Genomic DNA, 20,714 nt, shown 5'->3' with positions numbered 1-20,714 from the left:
GCCAGCTACTTTTAAGTTGGCTTGTGAGAGACCTCGTGTATCTTTGTTTATCAGTTTCTGACCAGAGGTATGAAAGTGTCTGAGTTTAGAAACCATCAGCTTCTACCTTGGGTTTTTTTGTTCAGCTTGAATGGTTTCCCAGAGTAAAATGTAAAAAGAAGATCTTGCTCTTAACTCCATCTGGAATTGCTGTTCTTCCCAGTAAAGCCAGTGATGGTGTGTTACTCACTGAGGAGTTACTGATTTTTGCACTAGGCTAAAGAGCTGCCAATTCCTAAAGCACTGAAGTTGCATCTCTGCTTGAGTAGTCTGATCTTCAGCTGGGTGGAAGGACCAGCAAATTCATAGACTTTTTCCAGCTTTCCCTTGCTTTCCAATACTGAGTCTATAATTCTTTCAAAAAGGGAACCTGTCAGCAGCACCTGAATAGTAGCCATAGTGCTGTGCTTGAAACCTTCTGTCTCTGGGTCTGTATCCTGATGATATGGCTTTAATTGCTTTTTGCAGTGAGTTTGGGTGCTTGTCTTTGGAAACTGTTGCTTCTTGATTAATTGATGGACATTGAGACCAGCACTTCTCCTTCTAGTGCAGTGCTTATGATAGAAATCCTCAAAGTACCTTGCTTTAACCTCCCAGACACTTTGTACTTCTTCATGGGGTTTATATCCATGTAGGAATGAATTTCCCAAGACAAATGAATGCAGTTATTGACTGAAGCAGCTGTTACCTGCTGCTATTGAACAGTTAGGAGAGAGTTAAGAAGAAAACCTCTTCTGAGCCACTAGATTGGCCCTGACTAAGATGAATGTCTAATTCACTCCCAGCGTCCTTACTGCTGCCAGTAATAAAAGGCTTGCTTCACATATTCACCCCACTGCAGACGTTTCTCTTAAATTAAATATCAAGAGGACATATAATAGCACGATTCCACGCCAAGCCAATATTATCAGATTGATGTCAGCAGTGATAATAGAAGAAGGATAAGTTGATGAGATTTCATTTATTAAATAAAGTAAGGGGAATTCACAGTGATAGAAAGGATTTGGTTACTCTCGGTGTCAAAATGCAGCAAGATCGTGCTCATTCTGTCTTACCTCAAGGGATAGTAGAGAGAAGGATGCCCTTTGCTTCATTTTAAGAAAACCTCTCCCTTCTTTTCTAGACAAAGACCTGATTTAAATCTCTCCATGGGAGGGGGAGAGGAAGTTCTGAAATCAGATTTCATGTGTATGTAGCCTTCCTGCCCATTGCACACTGACCAGGCAAAGGTTTCCTTTGGGAAAGGTTTCCTTTCCTAACAGGGAGGCACTGTTAATGAATTTTATTTCTAAATCCATCTTTTACTTTTTCCAACCTGTCATCCTTTCTCCTTTCTTCCTCCTTTAAACAGATGAGAGTGTGTTTTATTGATTTAATCTTTCCTGTTCTTTATGTCCTGCATGTATTTATTTCCAAAGTGTTGTAAGAGCTTGTCCTCCATACTTCCATCTGCAGATATTGTGCTGTCACTTCCCAGCCCAGCCTTTCCCTCCTGCCTTTTTCCTAGCTGCTGTAAATGAGCCTCTTACACCTGTTTTGATAATAGTTGTAGCAGGTGCAGCATATTTTATTTTGGACAGAGGCCAACTGTCTACCTCATTTGATGGTGACATATGCTTAAAACTTTGACCCACTTCAGGAGAAAGGTCAAAGCATACAAGGCTTCTGCTAGTTGTGTATACAAACCTCATCCCTTTTCCACCATTTTCCTTTTCTCTTATATGAGAAATAACAGTAAAAACTCTCAATGACACATCAGGAGCAGTGTGATCGGGTGTCCAGAAGATGAATTTTCCTAAAGATTAGTTAGTGCCAACAGCCTTGAGCTAGGCTAAGGGTGAAGGAAGATAGTTGATAAAGGTCCACCTCCTTTGGAACTAGCCCACAATGTCACTGCATTCTACAGATGTGTTTGAAGTTGGATGCTGCTGCTTTAATTCCTTTTTGTCTCAGATATGCATGAGGAAAGTCAGGCACCTGTAAGGTGCAGCTGTTGTCTGTGCATGGGGCTGCAGTTCCCCCAGTGTACAAATGCTGCAACCTGCAGCTGAGTGTTAATGTGAGCAGGAGAGTGGCACCCCCTTGATTCAGACTGGGCAGGCATTGTGGCTGCTGTGCAGGGAGGAAACATCTCAGGCAGCTGTTCACCAGAGCACTTCAGGTACCTCCTTCCAGTCCAGATGGGTACCAGAACTAATCTGCTGGATGTGGATAACTTGTGTACTCCCAGATTCCACAGTAACTTGTATTGATAATTACCTAAACCAACTTTGCAATTTGTTGATTAGAGTCTCTAAACCTGTTTTGAGAAGCTGGTGCAATTGATGTATAACCACAGCTTGAGGTTTTGTTTTGAAGAAATAAAGGAGAATAATCTTGTTATTTTGGGTACACGGTACCAAATAAATCCTCCCTGTGTTGTGGGAGGTGGTGTGCAGGAATGCTGGTTTAAATACTTGCTGGGCAGTGCATACTGGTCTGGGCTGATTGATCCCCTGCCTCTGGTAGGCTTTAGGCAACAATACTCTTTTTTTGTGGCTTCTTGCTCACCACTCTGTGGCTTTTAAATAGCCCTGTGGGCTGAGCACCAAGGGGTCTGTTAAGGGAGAGGGCCACAGACTTTGCAGCACTGTCTGAGCCCACAGGGGGGTCCTAACTTCATAATTATTCTAGGCAGTGAAGGCTGACACCATAGGATGGACAGTGATCTAAAGCAAAACAATTTCTGTAGCTCTCCCTGCTGACAATGACAACCTCTAAATATTTCTAAGATGTTTGTACCATGCTCAGTTCAGATTAATACAAACTGGTTTGTGGTGTGCTGTACCTTTTAGCTCTTCCAGGTTTCTATACTAAAATTACAAAATGCCCTTCAGTTTAACATCACTGAGTTTAAAAAAAACTAATTTTAAAAGTCTTAACTTTTTCAATGAATTGAGGGATTTGGTGGTATTTCCTGACCTGGTATTGTTTGGTATCATTTCCACAGTCTCACTGATTTGATTAGAGTGATATTAAAGTTAGTGACAAAGCAAAATGCCAACATTATGAGTTTCTGAAGCTCTCTCTGGGTTCTTTTCTATCCCAAAATTTGAAGATATTTTTTTTTAGAATATGGATTTTCGAGGCTTTAAAGGTGATTTGCTATATAACATAGAAATTAAAAATGAACACTAACCCTTAGGGACTGTGCATGGAATAAGTTTCTTCTAAAAGCTATGAGATTAGTGAAGAGGTAGAAAAAGAAGTCTGTATAGTATCCTTGCTGGTTTCTGATCCAAATCTCAGTGTTGTAGTGTGGCTGTCATACTGATAAATTCCTACTCTCTCCATGTGTGTTGGCAGTATGACTGAGGACTGAGGAAGTATCAATTAGAGTACAGCTCAACCAAGTTATTGTGAGAGTGTGCCCAGGTTGCTGATATGGAAAAATAAAATTGTTCTTCTTTTGGTGCTTCCACTTCTTTCCTGAGCACCTTACACAGATGTGCATGATTTGGAAACTCATATCAGAGCTCTCCAAAAGCATTTAGATGTTGGTTTAAGATTACATGTTTCTTAGAAGTCTGTTCCACCTGAGAGACTGTGACATGCCCAGGGACAGGTCATGTTTTCACTCTCTTTGCCTTGCTATGAAGCTTTTTTGCTGAATGAGTGCCTGTTGTTCCTGTGGAAATGAATACATCATAGCAAGGCATTAATATCTGCCTGTAGCATCAAGTTCTTTGGAAGGAAGAGGTGTGTTTGATATTTGGGCACAGATCTCTAAGCATATTGGAGCAGGAAATGCAAGGAATTAAATGGATTTATGGTTTAGGAGATGACATCTGAGGATTGCTACACCTAAGCATATGTTCTCTTACTCTCTGGTAAAACATACCATGGCCATGGTGCTGTGAGTGCCTGCAATTTGTGTCTGCCTGTCTGTGCAGCTGATGTCACTGTCATTACTGTGTTTGTGCCATTGTTGCTGGGATTGTTTTACAACGACCTTCCCCTTTATTGGTACTGTTGCTGATGATGTGCCATATGTACACATGCACATTAGAGTAAAAGAACATCATCCTTAATTGTTCCTGGGTAGCTGTCAATGCCATTTACTGAGTATGAATACTAATTTCTGCAGAACTACAGAGAAGCAGATATCTGGTCTTGCTATTATTCTGGGTTTTTTTCCAGTCACTAGGAGAATTGCAGTGCTTCCAACCATGCTGGATTTCTTGTAGTGTTTAAATAGATGAGAATTCAATAGATTGAGGTGGCTCATTCAACAAGTCTGTTCAGTTCCTTGTCAGACTGTTACAGATCTAGTGCAGGCCCAGCCAGGATTTCTTGAGTTCTGCCAAAGATTTCCAGTGTGAGTTGAGAAAATCATTGGAACTCTTGGACTTGGGGATTTTTTTCCTCCTGAATGCAGAGGAGAGATGATGTTTTAAATAAGGGTGGAAATGGCCTTCTACACCAGCTAAGAAAGATCACGTTCCCTCTTCTTGCTAAGTAGCCTGGATTTTTCAATTGAAATACCCTGTTGGTCATTTGACCCAGTTTGGTGATTGGTGCTCCCACCACTTTCTCTATTAGGACTACATGACTCCAGCATAAAGTTAGTATGTGTGTTGCTGGCAAAGTGGTAGTAAGTGGTTGAAAACTCCTCTTCACGCATCATTCTGTGCTTGTTTTCCCTGCAGGAGGAGGAATGCTGATCCTATCTGTGCAAACCTGCAGTCTGAAATTCTGAAGTGCTACCAGGAAAACAAACGTGAAGTGCTCAAATGCTCGGAGCTGGCGAAGGAATATCAGCGCTGTGTTAGTGCAGCTCAGAAGGTAACAAAAGCTTCTCTGTTGTACTGGCTGGCTTTGCTGTCTTGTTTTGCATGGTGCTTTCTTCTGAGAAGTGTTTCTGAGAGCTGTGGTATCTGTTAGTCAAATTGCAATCTTCATAGGAGACAAATCTTCCTTGGGATCCGTTTCCCCACATTCATTCCACGTGTCCCAGTCACACAGTGTGTCCCAACTTCATTCCTGTCAGCGAGTCCTGTTGTACCAAGCTGCCACCAAAACGGTAGAACCAGTGCTCCCAGGTTTCAAAGTCAGTCAATGATTTTCCCTAGTTTTACCTTCTTGGATGTTGTATACTGCAAACACTAAGTAAATCCACTTTAGCAATGTCTGCAACATTTTCAGCAGGCTCTTATAGATAGGAGGATAAACTCAGGATAAACATCTCCTGTTATGGGACTTTGCAGTTGGAGGTCTTGCTTCTTTTCATTGCTGCATGGGGAAAGGTTTTGTACTGGGCAAAGCTGCTGTCTGTTAAGAAAATTTCATACTCCTAAAAACTCTTCATCTTGTGTGGGAAGCCAGGAAGCCTTATGGCTCTTCCTTCTGAGATGCAGAGTCCCAGTAGGTTCTGTTGATGCCTTAGGACAGTGGCTGCTCAGTACCTTGGAAGAATTTCTGGCTATTGAAACAAGTGAAGGGGAAAAGAAAATGAAGTATTTGGACATTACAACTAGGGTACGGTCCTGGGCCATCAGAGAATTCAGTGGGTCAGGTGTCCCTCAAGGGCAGACTTTTCTGTTTTGTTTTTTGGGGGTTTTTTGACAGTAAAAAATTCTCTAAAAGGTGCTGAGAATATAGTAAAGTGGATGTGGCGAAAACGATGGTAATAGAAAATTTAGACTCCTCTCATGGGATTACTAAAGCAATAGGTGGGGGAGAGGTGGATATTTCATGGAAGCAGTCTTTCTCTGCATTAGCATTGTGAGGGGAAGCTGTATGCCTGATTTAAGTATAACATGAAACAAGCTGCCAGCCGGCTCCCAGAAGAAGCCCGACAGAAGGAGATGGGAAAATTGTCAGGATATATTAGACCAAATGTTGTTGCTAGTCCTAGTGGAATTTTTTTCCTTCCTGTTTACAAAGAAGGTCTTTGTATGTCTGCAAATCAGCAAGGTTAAAGCTGCCAGGGAAAGGGCTTTTCTCTGATATCTCCAAAGTCCCCAGCTCCCAAAACATGTGGTTTCTTTTTCCTCCTCAGCTTTAAAGTAAAGTGGTGCCTGTGCTGCTGCTGCACAATCCGTGCCCCTGGTTGCTGTGTGCAGAGCACTGCTGCATCTATTGCCAACCTCTCTTATCCTCCTTGCCTCCTCTAAATCAGGCTTGTAGCCTTTTCAGTGGAGTATATCTTTAGCAAATGCATTTACCAATACATCTTTATTGCATGCAGTGCAGGCAGAATGTGATTACCAAAGAAGACAGATTGCATTAAACTTCAGCATATTTGCAAGCTGCGGCTCCAACCCGCCTGAGAAACGGGCTGGGATGCTGCCAGCCCTGAGCCCCAGCCCAACATTATTAAAGAGTAAATTGGAAGCTAAATGACTGGTAACAGCAGAGGGCAGTGAAAGATCCTATTAACTTGGATCTTTTTTGGATCCTATTAATTTGGATCTTTTTTGGATTTGGTGGAGGTTTTGGTAGGTTTGCTTTATAAACCAAAAGCTGGGGTTGTCTGGTTGTCTTCGTTCCCAGAGTCTTCAATGAACTTCAGAATTTTTTTTCCCCACTACTATTAGAAACTACCTGGAAGGAGAAGTGCACAGGACATTAATTTGTTGTGGATGATGACAATGTGGCAGTAAATCTTGCTATGTTTTAAAAAGGGGCTTGAGAGACTAAGGAATAGGTAACTAAGACCTTTCAGCTAGGGGTAGGCACTAGAGGGTTCTGCAAGTACAAATTCAAATGTAATTTTGTAGGGCAATATGTCTTCTGTAGTTTCCTTTTGTCCCAGGACAGCTCAATTCCTTGACAATTTGCCTCACTGCTCTTACTGACTCTTCTGACTCCTGAGATACATGTAGCAATCACAAGCTGTTGTTTTATTATGTAGGATTAAAATTCCCTCCTCCCTTCCCCTTTTTAAGCTGTTATTTTTCTTTAAGTTTAAATTAGCATCTTATACCAAATGGTTTTGTCTCACGCATTCCTCTTTCAGGAAATTCAGGTTGGAAGAATGTGGGAAAGAAAGGCCAGAATCTCTTAATTTCTTCCGTATTTTTTACCTTTTTTTTAAAAACACAATTTGTTTTCCAGTGCAGGAGGAAATGTAATCAAAGTTGGATGTGTGACTTCATCTCACTTGCATGGTGGTGATTTGTTCATTTGCTTTTTACTAAGGATTTTATAAGGCTTGCTGAATATTCTTTAATGAAGCATCTGCTTCTCTGCAAGTTCCTTTTGATGGCTGGTAAAAATGTCTGCAGGGCATGGTACACATTAGACTCAGAGAAAGCCAGCTCTAGATTTCTAGACTGAAAATTACAGCTTACAGTGGATGAGGATAATTCTTTGCCTCTTCCCCTTTACTGTGTTTCTTTGAGACCATTCCTTTGGACACCCATTTCCCTTTGCCTGTTGTGCACATTTCTGAGCCAGGAGCTGAGATACACCCTCAGTTTTTTCTGCCTCATGAACAAATATGTTAGGTAATCATTCAATGAGTTTTAAAATGGATTTTCTATTGGTTTTCTGTACAGCTCCTCTTCCTAGAAGATGTTACTTTATTGTGGTGCATGGTGGAGATGTAGCTATTGTTACCTGTTTTGTATATTTTCTGGCTATTGGGCCATCTCTTGTAATCAACAGAGAGAAATAGGCATATGTAGAGTGTGATGCATCTGATTCTAAAAAGTCATCTGAAACAGGCCAGCTGAATTGCCAGCCAGAGATGAGTATTTCCCTCTGTACTCTGGGAGGTACATCCAGAGCATAGACTACAAAGCTGGTGTCTGTTCTGGGATGCTCATGGCTATGGGAGCAGGATCCTGCTCTGGTTGTCTGCCTCTGTAGCCAGTATACTTTCAACTTGCCCTGCCTGACCTGCTCATGAGCTTTTCCATTGATACCACCCTGAGTGTTGAGGTTTGGGCGCATCACTGTTGACTCAGTGCAGCATCACTGTGCCGAGCGTTGACTCATCAGCCCCTTCAGGCTCTGGGTTCCTTCCTGCATCCCATGCTTTGCTTATGTGGAAGTTCTCTGACTTCAGAGGATGTTACTGTGACAGCTCCTGTTTAATTTAGGAGTGTTTTATCTTTTCTGGTGGTCTGTTTCCATGGCTGTGCAGAACTTGAGCTATAGCATAAAAATTGCTGGCTTTAAATCTAATAAAAGCTGGGATAATGGGACAGCAGTAGGAGGGGCAGTTCCCATTGTGTCTTTCAAAATTGCCTGTAGTTTATTGACTGCAAGTTTCACCAAGAACTACTGCTGTCGTTAGATAATGAGAATTGAAAATTGCTGCTGCTGTTTCCCCAAGGTTTCATCTCGTACACTGAGAAGGGGGTGTGGAAGGAAGAAGAGAGTGGGCAGTGGAAATCTGCGTAATTTCTTAGTTTGGGTCCAGATGGAAGGGGAAAACAAATGATTTTGTTTTAAAAAGTCTGAGTCCTATTAGTGAATTGCTTCCCTCCCCCATGCAAATATGCAGTCACATGCAAGCTTTTCAGAGGGTTTGTGACCCATTCTGCTGCCCTTGCATTCTGTTCACACCAACAGGCAAATGTGAATTGAAGGCAAATTTTAGTTGGTTACTTTGTTACGTAATTGGTGGTTATACCAGGGACTCTCCAGCCAGCTGCCACTTGGAAAATGAGGCCTCCAGTGACCATATATTAATGTGATCTGAGATTTCAAACAGAACCTGCTTCCTGCAACTGTGTGCAGAAAAATGTCTGTTAGTGAAGAGCATGTATTCCTTCTTTTCAGGGGTTTCCTTACTGTCTCTAGGTGCTTGTCTTCCACAGAAGGACCGAGGTGAAATTTTTTGTGCACTAGCTCCTGGCCAAACCAAGCTATCAGGAGCCATGTACTCAGACATGTGTTTTCCCTTGTCAATAGGAGCTGTATACATTGAGCTAGGAGCCATTCATAATCCTGCACTCTCCCTCCCTGTTCTGTGTCCAGCTTCTCACAAATCTGCTATTCATAACAGACAAAGGTAAACCTACTTCTGTCAAGGCTTTAGGGCTTGTCTGTGTAAGGAAATTACAATACAATAAACTGGTGAGTTTCTCTGTATATGAACATTCAGGGTTTGTAATGAAAGTGCAGGGAAAATTCACACACATTTACTGTGAGTCACTGTGCTGTGTGCAAACAAGCCCTTGCTAAATACTGATTGACTGAATTCCAGTGAAGGGAGACTTTTAACATAACCTTGAGTTGTCTGTATTCTGCTTTGCCCTTGACTATAATAAAAAGGAATATGGTCAATTTATTGTGTTTACATTTCTAAGTGATCTCTGTGAAAGCCCAGTTCTCTTCTGGCACACAAAGCATTACACTTCTGCTGGAAGTTTGTCTCTAATCTGTGGGCAGGGACTTATACCTGCAGCATCCTCTCAGCAATCTTTCTTCAGTTCCCATCCTGTTGGAGCAGTTTTGTTCAAGCACTCTTGATCCTGCTGAAGCGTGGCCAGCTGGGAGCTTTAATTTCTGCAACTTGGATCTAAAGAGAAACAGAGTTGGATGCCATGGGCTGCACTGCAGGTATCTGAGCATGATCATCAGGCTTTTGCTAAAGTGTTGTTTCCATTCTGGTGGATTTCAGGGTACTTTATAGAGAGATTGTGTATCAGGATAGAGAGAAGCAGTCAGTGTGTGTAGCTGGAGAAAGAAAGTTTGGACCAGGTATAGCAAGGTCTGTATCTGTACTGTAGAAATGCCAGGATTTCTCCTCCCCCTGGGATTCTGCAGAGGTAGATCTTGGCTGTTGAAGCCTCATTGAGATGATCTATCACATGCTATGCTGCTTGAAATACAGTATATCTAACTTGAAAGGCTTTAGGGTTGTTTGAGCTTTCTGGAATTCAGGTTTGTAGTTTCAGGTGAATCTGTGTGTTTCCTGTCTGGAGGATGCTGTGCCCAGCCATCCTCAGCCAGGTACACAGCTGTCCTGCCTCCCTTTTGTCAGTCAGTCCTTGCTCAAAGCAAACATATCTGTAAAGGGTTTGTCTTGGCTTCTCTAGAAAGGAAGTTCTCTCTTTTTTTTAAATCTTTCTTTCTTTCAACCTGTATTTGTGCAAATGCTGTGGTGATAACACTATCAGAGGAGTTTATGACTCAATAAATGGCCCCCACAAGGGAGTTGGGGGAGAGCTGCAAGCTGCAGGCAGCTGCTGTTTGTTTAGCTACAAACACAGAGGAGCAGTGGATTAACTGTACCCAAGCATAACCTGACCTGGTATTTGCAAAGGTGAAGAGGATCCATATTTTGCTTCTAATTATGAAGTTATTGTTTTGATTTTCAAGGCGGCAGTTGCAGGTTCTGGCGAGTCTTGGGTCTGTACATAATGCTTCATATCCTCAAGAGTTCACTGGTGGATAAACTAAAAATATAGAGCTGCCTGAAAGGACATAAACCACCATCTTAATATATGAGGTATGTTCCAGAGTAAATGCCGGCCTACTTAAAATGGAAATGTCTGCTGTCTGTACCTGGTATTTATGAAACTGGAGGCATAAGTTCTTTATTTACTCTGTATCTCAGCACTTCATGAAGCTCTGATGTTCCCCACAGCCTGGTGTGTTGTGACCACTTATTAACCACATGAACAAATTCTTCTCTCTGTCTGCTCTTTTTAGTCCCTATAAAGCCCAAACCTCCTCAGGTTTATAATTTTTGAAGAAAATGAGCAGAAATAAATTTAAAATTCACTTGGCTGTGCTTCAGGGCTCCTCTTTCAGTGATACTTAGTCCATATGCTATATCATCTTCACATATGAAGTTCTTGTATCCACTACCTGATCTGGAAGGAGGACTTCTGACTGCATTTCTCTCATCATAAACAGTCTGGTTTTTAACAGTTCAACACCCAGTCCCTGTGCATATTTTTTTGTTGTTGTCTGTTTTTTGTTTGTTTGGAGGTTTTGACATGGTTACAGTGAGGCATAATTGCTTTTGAGTCTAATTTCTTGCTTGATGGTTCTGATTTCAGATATATTTACAGGTAAAGTTAATCTGAATATCTATATTTTACAGATGATTTTGAAAGTAATTTCTGTAAAAGAGGGAAAGAAGTCAGTATGACTTCTACAATTTCTGAAGTTGAATTATTTGGCATTTTGTTACTTCTAAAATGTGGTCTTGCTACAGTTCTTGTTTTAAAACCTGGTTAGCCTTGAAGTATTTAAAAATAGTCTAAGTTTTTTTTGCAATAAAATACTATAAGAGTTAGCTAATCAGGAATGAGACATCTTCACTGACCTGATGCTCTAATGAGGTCTTTGAATGGGTGTATCTGAAAAGTCTCATTAGACTTTGGTATCAAAATTTCAGTCTTTGTATTCTCTCTCTTTCTTTTCAAAAATTATTTCTCTTTAGGCTTAAATTAGTGGGACTATATGGATCAAACATTTTTTTGGTTCTGTGCTCTCTGTATGGTGTGTTAGGCAGCATTTTCCTGAGAGCTGTAGCCTGTATTCAATCAGGCTTATCTAGTATGGAAAATAGTTGCTTGGGGGTGAGAGACTGTTGTGATACATCTGGCTGTTTTAATGCCAGATTCTTTCTCAAAAGATTTGTAGCACTGTTGGCAAGTGGGAAGTGGAAATTCTTACTCAGATTAATTCCAGGAGACTGATGACCAAGCAGTCTTGGACAGAAAGACGTTTATTTCCAATTTTTAAACTATGTGTTTTGCTGCTGAAGTTAGATTGAAACAGATCCACAAAAATTGCTGTCGATAGCAGAGGCTGGTTAGAAGCACAAGGTCAGTGGTCAAGTGCTTTCAGACTCCCAGGAAGTTCCAAAGTAGCCCTGACTTCCATAACTTCCATACTAATTTTAGATCCATGCTCTGACAACTTGGCTATAACTTGGGAAATTTTATCAGTGATGCCAAAGCCTTCATGACAAACTGGGGAAACCAAAGATTTGTTATGCTCTTTGTTGGTCATAGTCTGCACAGGATGGTTTCCTGCTGTGTGCAGTTTGCAGTCTCCACACACCATCCATCAGGTATTTTTGTCACAGGTTTTGGGGCTGTATTCTTTGAGGACTAGTGGGATTTAAAGCCTTCATCACTCAGCTGAATGTGTCTGTGTGGGCAACATGCAGGGGTTATTGTGGTGGCAGTGGTCCCATTCAACTGGAAGAGTTGCTCCCAAGCAAGCAAGAGTGCTGTGAGTAGCCCTTCTCTGGAAGTTGGTGAATGACACATGAGCCCTCCTGTTAGTGGGAAGCCAATCCTTGTCTCTTCAGAACTGTGGCATACTGGAAGAGGGAATTTGCAGAAGTTGCCCTGATGCTGCTTGCTAGTCTTTGTTCTCTCCACAGAGCCTCCTCATCCAAGGCTGTAGAGCATTCATCTGTTACAAAATCCAGACTTGGAGGGAAGGTTTCTTTCTGCATCATGCCTGCAGTAATTGTTTGTTATTTTCACCCCTCTGTGACACTGTCTGCCCAACAGGCCTCCTCGTCTGGAGATATTTCCTGACATACTTGTGATGCTTCCAAAACAATTTAAAGCTTTCAGTCTTATCTAAACCTTTGCAAGTCAATTGAAAAAACCTTTCTGGACACCAGAGCTTCAAATACAGGAACAGGACATGTTGAAGATAGTGTGTTACAGTGATCTGAATACAGTGTTAGAGTTAGCTGTGCTGCTGATGCTTCCATCTCTGGCAAGAAACATTCTTCTGGTTATAACATCCTTTTTGATTAGAGGCCTTTGCTGGGGGCTTTTAGGAATTGGTGAAAGGCTTTTAAAGACCTCTGCAGTCACAGAAAGTGTCCAGAAAGACAACACTTGATATAATGAAATTGTTACCTTTGTAACACAAGGGAAGCAGGAAGAGAAGCCTTGAGTTAGGATGGTGCTGCAATGTCTGGTGTAGCTTGTTTCTAAAGCTGGAGAGGTGCTGCTCTGCTGTGTTGAGCCTGAGTGTGCATGCAGAAATGCAGACAGAATTATTTTGACAATGTGTTCGCTCCTTGTCCCTGCTGAATGCCTGTTTGTCCTGTATAAATGGATTTCAGGATCAGCCAATCTCCAGCTCTGAATTAGTCTAATAAGGCATGGTGCATAGGGTTTAAAGGTCATTTTGCAAGCAGCTGGCTTCCTGCATATATTAGGGGGAATGGTTTTTTAAATAATGGTATTGGAAAGCTGTTGATTTGACTTTTAAAATACCTGTATGCTATAAAATTTCAGCTCTTCTGCCTCTGTCCTTCAAGCACTCTGCTTGCCCTCTGCCTGCTCATCTTTCTCTCCTTTCTGATTACCTCTGCCCATCTGCCTCTGCATTCTCTCCCCTTAGGTTTATCAGTCCATGTTTGCTGCCCACAAGGACTTGGCTTGTATTTCTGAGGCTCATGTCTTGGGTTACTTCTCTGGACTGGGAACAGAAAGCTCCAGGTTCCTTGGTTCAGGCTGTTAATAAAGCAATATTACACTGTTCTTTTATTGGGGAACTGGGAGCTCAACAATCACTGCATTTTTGTGTCCCAGCAGGTTCCTAGTTCCCTCCTCAGGATGAATTTAACATTGGTGAAAGAAGATTATAATTTACTCTTTTTCTTAAGCTCCTGAACTGCTTGAATTGTGCACATTGATTATTCCAGTTTCCTCTCTGTGGAGTGTGTACTTCAACCTCAACCTGATCCAAGTGTTTCATATGAAAATGGAGGATGTTTTTATTCATTTGCTTGTTAGCTGGATTCCTCTTTGAGTTTGCTGATGAGCATGATTTGAAATGTTCTAATGACTTGTAAAGTGTGGACACTGTCTTAAAAGCTGAAGGGAGCACCCATATGTCTGGGTCATGCAGGCTTTTGGCAGGGGCAGTGTTCTCCTGCCATGTGTGAGATGGCACCTTCCCATTGCAGTTACTTGTAGAGAATCCTGCATCTTCAGATGCTCTTTCTGCTTGGTTAAAGTTTTGTTCACAATATATATCCTTAGGAAATCAGATAACTGGACAAAAAGCAAGCTTAAAATTTAGGGAGATTATAGCAGCTGCAATCTTCTTGCATTCTAACCAAACTGCTGTCAAACTTTTACATTTGTCTTATTTGATGAAGGATGTTTCCTACTCATGACTTGCAGTTGTTCTGAGTTTACTCCCTTTTTAGCACCATGCAGTGCCCTGACACAGCTACTGAAGCAGTTTAGTTTTTGGGTCGGCACACCTTTGTTCTTTAGATGTTATATTAAAAGCATGTCCTTTCTGTTCTTGAAGTTTTTTTCTCTCTGTGGCACTCTCCTGACTATTGTGGAAATAGGAGGGTGATGCAGGACTGAACTGAATTGTGGGTTTTCTCTGGCTGCCTGTAAGGGCTCAGACAAGCAGTGCCCAGGTATGTGATGGATCCCTGCTCAGCTGCTGTTTAAAAAAATACTCTTTAAGCTAGAGGTTTTTTTGCTGATAGAACTGTAAACCTTGCAATTTAGAATAGTATATTGGCATAAGATTAAAAAAAATCCCCAATTTTCTAAATATCAAAGACTCAAGGTTTTTATCTTCTGTGTGAGGCAGTAGGGCAAGTAGTACCCTGTGTTTCAGTTACCTACTTGATAGCTTTAGAAAATAAGTTATTTGACAAACTAGGAGAGTTTCTGGTTATAGATACAATATAGAGATTTGTTGATCTCTCCAAAGGATTTGAAAAGGAGACTGAATTACTATTTTTTTGTTTGTCCCATCTCAATGCCATCTTAATTCCATGTTTGAGAACTTCTGCTGATTCCTTTTCATGGGTGGAAGAAGGGAGGAAATGTGTCTTTCTTTAGAGGCACTGCCTGCAGCTAAACATGGTGTGCTGGGAAGTTATATGGGCACTTCTAATGATCCTCTGAGCTCTCTGGCACTGTCTCTCCATGGATTCAGGTGTATACCAGATGGTGACTTTGAACACAAGAGTTTCCATCAGACCATATCAGCAGGAACTATTGAAAACTTGTCTTCAGTAGTGCTAAATGCAGCCTACTTAGGATTACCATCATTTAACAAGCTCTGTAATATTCCTGGGCCCCTGGGGTGTTGTCAGTACTGTTTAACTTCCTGTGGCACATCAAGGTTGTATTTTATCTTTTGGTACCAAGCCTAAGTGCATTTAGGAGTATTCTGAGGCTCAGGAAATCTTCTCAAATCTTGTAAAAGTAGACAGCCACTGAAAAATGTATTGGATGCTGTGATCCAGGTAGGAGTGTTCCTAGCTGTGTGTACCTTGAGCTGACAGGATGAAGGCACTGTGATAGAGTTGGAGTGCAGTAGAGAAATTTTTGTGGAGAGCTTGCATGGTACCAGTGATCACTGTATTGTTCTGCAAAAGCCAACTTAAAGTTCTAAAGCTTGTCTAGACTCCAGTTTGACCTCTGGAGCAGAAGCAGGTTCATTGCTGAAGGTAGACTGGGTGTAATGTTCTAATGCATTCCCCTCTTTCCAGTCTTTATCAAATGTCTTGAGGCACATGGGCTGCCACTTGGTTCAAAACCAACAAGCATTTTAATTTCACAATTAAAAGTGAAACTCATACTTTGTTCTTGCAGCTGCTGATGGGTGGCTCGTGTGCACACAAAGCTATGTTGTGAACTTGAGACAACAGAATGCTCTCAAGTTCCTTGTTTAATCCAGTATCAGATGAGTGCTGGTTGGGAAAGAGCCCAGGCTGTGTGAGACCCTTCTTAGTGCTTTCTTGTTTTGCTGAGCCTTGACATCTGCTACAATAAAACCCCATGAAATGCAGGAAAGTCTCTCTCCAATCAGGTGAGTGTATTAGCAGGCTTCTTGCACTGATGGATTAGAGCCCGGCTGTGTTCAGTAAATGTGGCTAAATAATAAAAGGTGAGATTGTGTGCAGTGATCCCAGGTCTCCTTTCTCCAGCTGCCCCCTCCTGTCTGTTAGCTGGGAACCTTTGCACAGGCAAACAGCTTTGCTTGAGAGAGCAGGCTATGTACTGCATTCTGACACAGCCAAAGGTGGCTGACACAAAGCCAAAGGAGAGCTTCTCTCTGAGGGACTGAAATGTCAACAAAGATGTTGTACTGCCTTGCAGAGCCCTGACTTGCTTTGTATAAAAACTGAGCAGATGTTGGTAGGTCTGGAGCTTTGCCATATACAGAGCAGTCCCTGGAGAGCAGGGCAGAGCCTGCTCAGGTGACACAAGGGACACTGTCCTGGGTTCAGTGTGCCAGCATTCCCTTGAGTGTGGGGCTCCCCCCAAGCCATGTCTGGAGCTTTACCCTGCTTAAGGAAGTGGCACTCATGTAACCATGCTGTACATCCATGAGCCTGGTTTATGTCCCACTCTCTGCTTGCTCTAACCCTGCTGGTGAGTTGCAGTGGTGTTCCTCAGAAGCACAAAGGCTCTGAAGTAATAAGTTCCTGTATACCTTGTGAAAACAGGCAATTAGGTGGAGGGAAGGGACCCCAGAGGTGCTTGTGCAGGGGGAAGGATATTGACTCACCCTTTATTAGACGTGAGTTTGGTCACAGAGAAACTTAACTTTGAGACATGAATCTGGAGGAATCCAAGTGACTGCTCATGAACAACCTATTTCCACTTGAAGACTCAGGCTTGCCTGAATGCTTGAGGGGCTGACTGCTCCCTACCATTGTGATCACCTTCATTGGAGAGACTCAACAAGGGTGGCACTGCAGCAACTGAGAAGATTGTCCTTTGGAATATGCCTTCTCTGTCTAAGTATTGATTTCCTTCTTGGCTTTTGAGAAATGGAAACAAACTCCTTGTTACAAGAGAAGGCTACAGAAAGCTTTCAAAAGTTTATAGCTTGATCCTCTAAGGCATGTTCTTTTATTTTAGGATGAGATAAAAGATAGAGTATTAGGTGTAAGCAGCCTGGAAAAAGAAAAAGGCTTGTGGATTTAAGGTAGCCTGTGGTCTTGCTTCCTGCACCTCTTTTTGTGTTGCTCAGGCAAATGTTTCATGCTTGGAAAATTTGAGCCCTGGGGATCAGAGCAACTGCAGATCCTTGCTGGCCTCAGCACTTTGTGCTGATGATGAGCAGACAGTTGTCAGCTCCTCAGTAGCTTGTTTTTGCTGCTGTGTGTTGAGGCAGGGCAGCAGATGAGATGAGGGAAGAGGAAACTTTGCAGTGTTGTAGTCCTGTGTCCAAGGACTCACATGACAGACATCTGTGTGTGAATGAAACAGCCTAAGGCCTGCCAGCTCAGTGATGGGTGCCCAGTGTGGCTGTTGGTTGTGGCGTGGCTGTGCTGTCACAGCTTGTTCAGAGCTTGGTCACAAGCTCAGTGACTTTTGGCTGGGTTTTTTTCAGTCCCCACTGGTCATCCTTGTCAATCTATTATTCAGCCCACTTTGGCATGGCTGGCAGGAGCTTATTCCAAAGCCTGATAGAAGCAAGGTTTGGTCGTTGGGGAGTGTGGGCATTGAGGAATTGGTTGTGTCAGCAGGTCTGCAGGTGGGCTTTGGACAGGATAGCAGGGGTTCTTATTTATAAAGTTTTCATAGGCCTCTTGAGTCCAGTGATAGGCTTTGAAGCATGGTTTCCTCTGAGCTCTGCTTCCCCACAAAATCTTCAAGCATGATCCATCAAAGAGTGTGAAATATATTCTAAATCCCACTGCTGCCTTTTTCTCAGTCAGCAGGGTTGTGCTTTTTTCTCTAGTCTGGAGTTGTTTGCTGTTGAGAATAAGCAGTCTCTTTTCTTGTGATTCCTTACCTCTCTTTGGGACATGATGCCATCAAGAAAACCAGCTGTTCCAATCTGAGAGCTGCCTCTGCCTTGGTGCTCTCTTGTCAATTGTGTTGAATCAATGAAGTGCTGCAATACTGTAGAGAAAAGGGGGGTGTGAAGAAATGAAGAGGGAGATCACACAGAAGGAATATACAGCAGAGGATTCATATCCTGTCCCATGGTTCACAGTGGCTGTGTCTGGAACTAGAATCTGCAAACCAGAAATTCCCACATGAAAACTTGAATCCCAGGTCCAAATCCTTGCCTCACTAAGTTGTAGGATCTGAGAGTCCCACATGGAGAAGAGAGCTAGCTAATCTCAGCATCTTGGGACACCTGATAAGTCCTGACTGTTCCTGCTGCTGAGGTCGTGGCTTTGATACGTGTTACAGGAAAAAATATTTAAAGGAGAGAAGTAAGGGAGATAATTTCTGGATGCCAGCTGTAGCAGAAGGATAATGTTTAAAATATTCCTCTTGAAAATCCTGCAGATTGCAATTCTGACTCCCTTCAACTCTTGAACCACTGTCTCAAACCTTTGTCAATACAGACATTTTTCCTGTGAAGCTCAGCTTCAATGGCATCCCTGTTCAGCCAAGAAAACTGCCAGGTTGTGCTTTGACTTTGCTTCCAGATGTTCAGTGCAAAAGGTTTCATTGCTGCTATGGAAAGCTTTTCTTAAGGGACAGCATAAAGCAGGGATGTTGTGGTGCTTGAAGGCTGAGGTAGGCATCTTCCCTTGAGAAGAGTCTTCTAAAGCACAGATGTCTGGTACTGTCATGAGGATAAAAGGTTATAAGGATTATGTGTTAATCTGGAGCTGTTGATCTTCCCAGCAGGTTTGGATCCAGCTGATGTTTGGACCCACCAGCCAAGAGAATTTCTTCAGGGGCTCTGAACTACTCCACAAGCCTTTAGGCTGTAACTGTTCATTTGAGTCCTGCCTGTTCTTCCTTGTGATCCTTGCTTCTTGCTTTGCTCTCTCTGTTGGTGTTTTCTTTGGCTTCATCAGTTTTGATTTGTGTGTACCATGGTACCTGGTCCATCCTGACAGCAGGATGGTTAAGTTCACACCATACTGTGTGTTTCACCTCAGGCAAGTTTGTGTTCTTCCAGATAATTGCTTCAGAATCAACAGTTGGAATGTTTCTTGATCTTGGCACAAATTTCTCAAGTACCACTGAAGTTCCAGTGAGTTTCTGGAAGTGCATGTTGTAGAGCTGTAGGAACTTGCCCTCCTGATTCCTGACTTGGCATTTCTTATTTACAAGTTTACATCTGGGTGTGCACTTGATTATCTGTTTGGGTTCTGGTTTTTTTCAGTAGACAGACTATATCTTTTTATGGTTTTTAAACCTGTTTCCCTGAGGTTGCTGCTTGGAATCCTTCTGTTAAACTTAAAAATACTAGTAATTGCCAACCCTCTTGGGAAGTATGTGGAAGGTTCAGGAATCCCCATTTTGTCTCACTGGCACCAGAATCAAGTGTTTTATAGTGCTGCCAAGTCATTTTCTCTGTTGTATTTTTGGTTTGTTCGATTTTTTTGTGGTGTGCTGAATTCCAGATGGTTGCAGTGCCACACTGGCACTGGGGTTGGTCCCCATGAGGTCAGGAGAGTTCATAGCAAATGTTTGAGCTAGAAGCAAGGTAAATTGTTCTAAAACCCTTCTGTGATGTTCTGTGATTAAAACTCAGACTGTGGGTATTTTACATATATTTTATGTGTGGCTCACTGATCTCCTCACCACTTAGCTCAAGCAGTTCTTGGCTATGTGTAGGTTTTTTCTTGTAGTCTGAACAAGTAAGCTACAGATATGCTATTGCTTGGGTTTGCTCCCTCCTCTTCCTCCTCCTCCTTCCATCTCTTTTGCTCATGCATTTCTAGTCTGGGCTCAGATTTTTTCTTTCCCCTGTCTTCATTTTTTCACCTGCTTCCTTCCAGTGTCTCTGCACCTTCTCCCTCCCTCCTCTCCTCTCTTCTGTCCCCTTGGTTTGCATTCCTTTCATTTCAAAACCTATATTGGAGCTGACACCAGGCTGCCTATTCCCTGCAGCACTGAACTGGCGGTTTGGAAGGAGGAGGCTGCAATTCTCTCTAGGGGCAAGACAGAGTTCAGTGTCTGTCTTATTTTTGAATATGCATCTGAACATGGCTGATCAGAGGAGCAAAAGAAATCTTCAGGTTCTGAGTGCTGGAAGCTCATAAGGACATGCATAATCCTCTGCATCCCCCTGCTCCTCCTGCACTCCTTACTGAACATGAAAGCAGCTTGGCACAGGGGACTTTGACTGCAGGGAAGATGGGTAAGAATCAGAGACCCCATGGAAGGAGGGTAGAAAGGGTTGGGTGCTTTGCAAGCCTCACATCTTCTTTTTCTGCTTCAAGTTCTTTTCATTCTGTCAGGTTTATGCCCTCTTTTGAACCCTGAAGGACCCCAGAGTACCTTACCTAGCTACAGACCAACTTTGCAGGATGCTGTTTGACCTTGGGCAAGTAAAATACTGATGGCTGGTTGTCATGCTGGTACAGTGAGGGGACAGGCTGAGATATTCCAGTTCTATGTCTTACCACAGCCAGTGCCATGACAAGGTACCAGAGATGGGTCTGCAGGTTTCCCAGTAGGAGTAGGAGCTCTGCTAAGGCAGATTTTGTACCCAGCTGGTGAATTTCCTAAATGATTTTGCTGTGCAGCTCTAGCTGCTGGCATCTGTTCAGGCAGCACAGTGACGAAGTCACCTAAAGGGCAAAAAAAAGGCAGGTGCTTACTGGTCCAACAACTCCTGCCAGCAGATTAGGATCAGAAGTGAAGGAGAGCATATTGAATTGAAGCTGTAATCATAATTTCAGTTTAGACAAAATGTATGTAGCTTGGCAGAATACCAGGGCCCTGACTCTTAAAAATGTGTCACAGGGTCCTTCAGGACCTTAGGAAGATCAAGACCTTTAT

The 20,714-nt window shown here is 42.5% G+C and overlaps 1 protein-coding gene across 1 annotated transcript in view; it reads left to right on the top strand.

The window, feature by feature from the left end:
* Positions 1–20,714, top strand: part of CHCHD6 (coiled-coil-helix-coiled-coil-helix domain containing 6) — a 108,992-nt gene that overhangs the window by 67,837 nt on the left and 20,441 nt on the right. Inside the window, 1 exon segment of the mRNA XM_071439655.1 lies at positions 4,728–4,863. Within this exon segment, the coding sequence (XP_071295756.1) occupies positions 4,728–4,863 (136 nt within the window).

Source organism: Agelaius tricolor, unplaced genomic scaffold, assembly GCF_023055355.1.
Source record: "Agelaius tricolor isolate 1412-34295 unplaced genomic scaffold, bAgeTri1.0.p SCAF_14, whole genome shotgun sequence".
NCBI classification, from domain to species: domain Eukaryota; kingdom Metazoa; phylum Chordata; class Aves; order Passeriformes; family Icteridae; genus Agelaius; species Agelaius tricolor.
The sequence above is the reverse complement of the archived record's forward strand: the minus strand, read 5'-3'. Positions and strand labels throughout refer to the sequence as shown.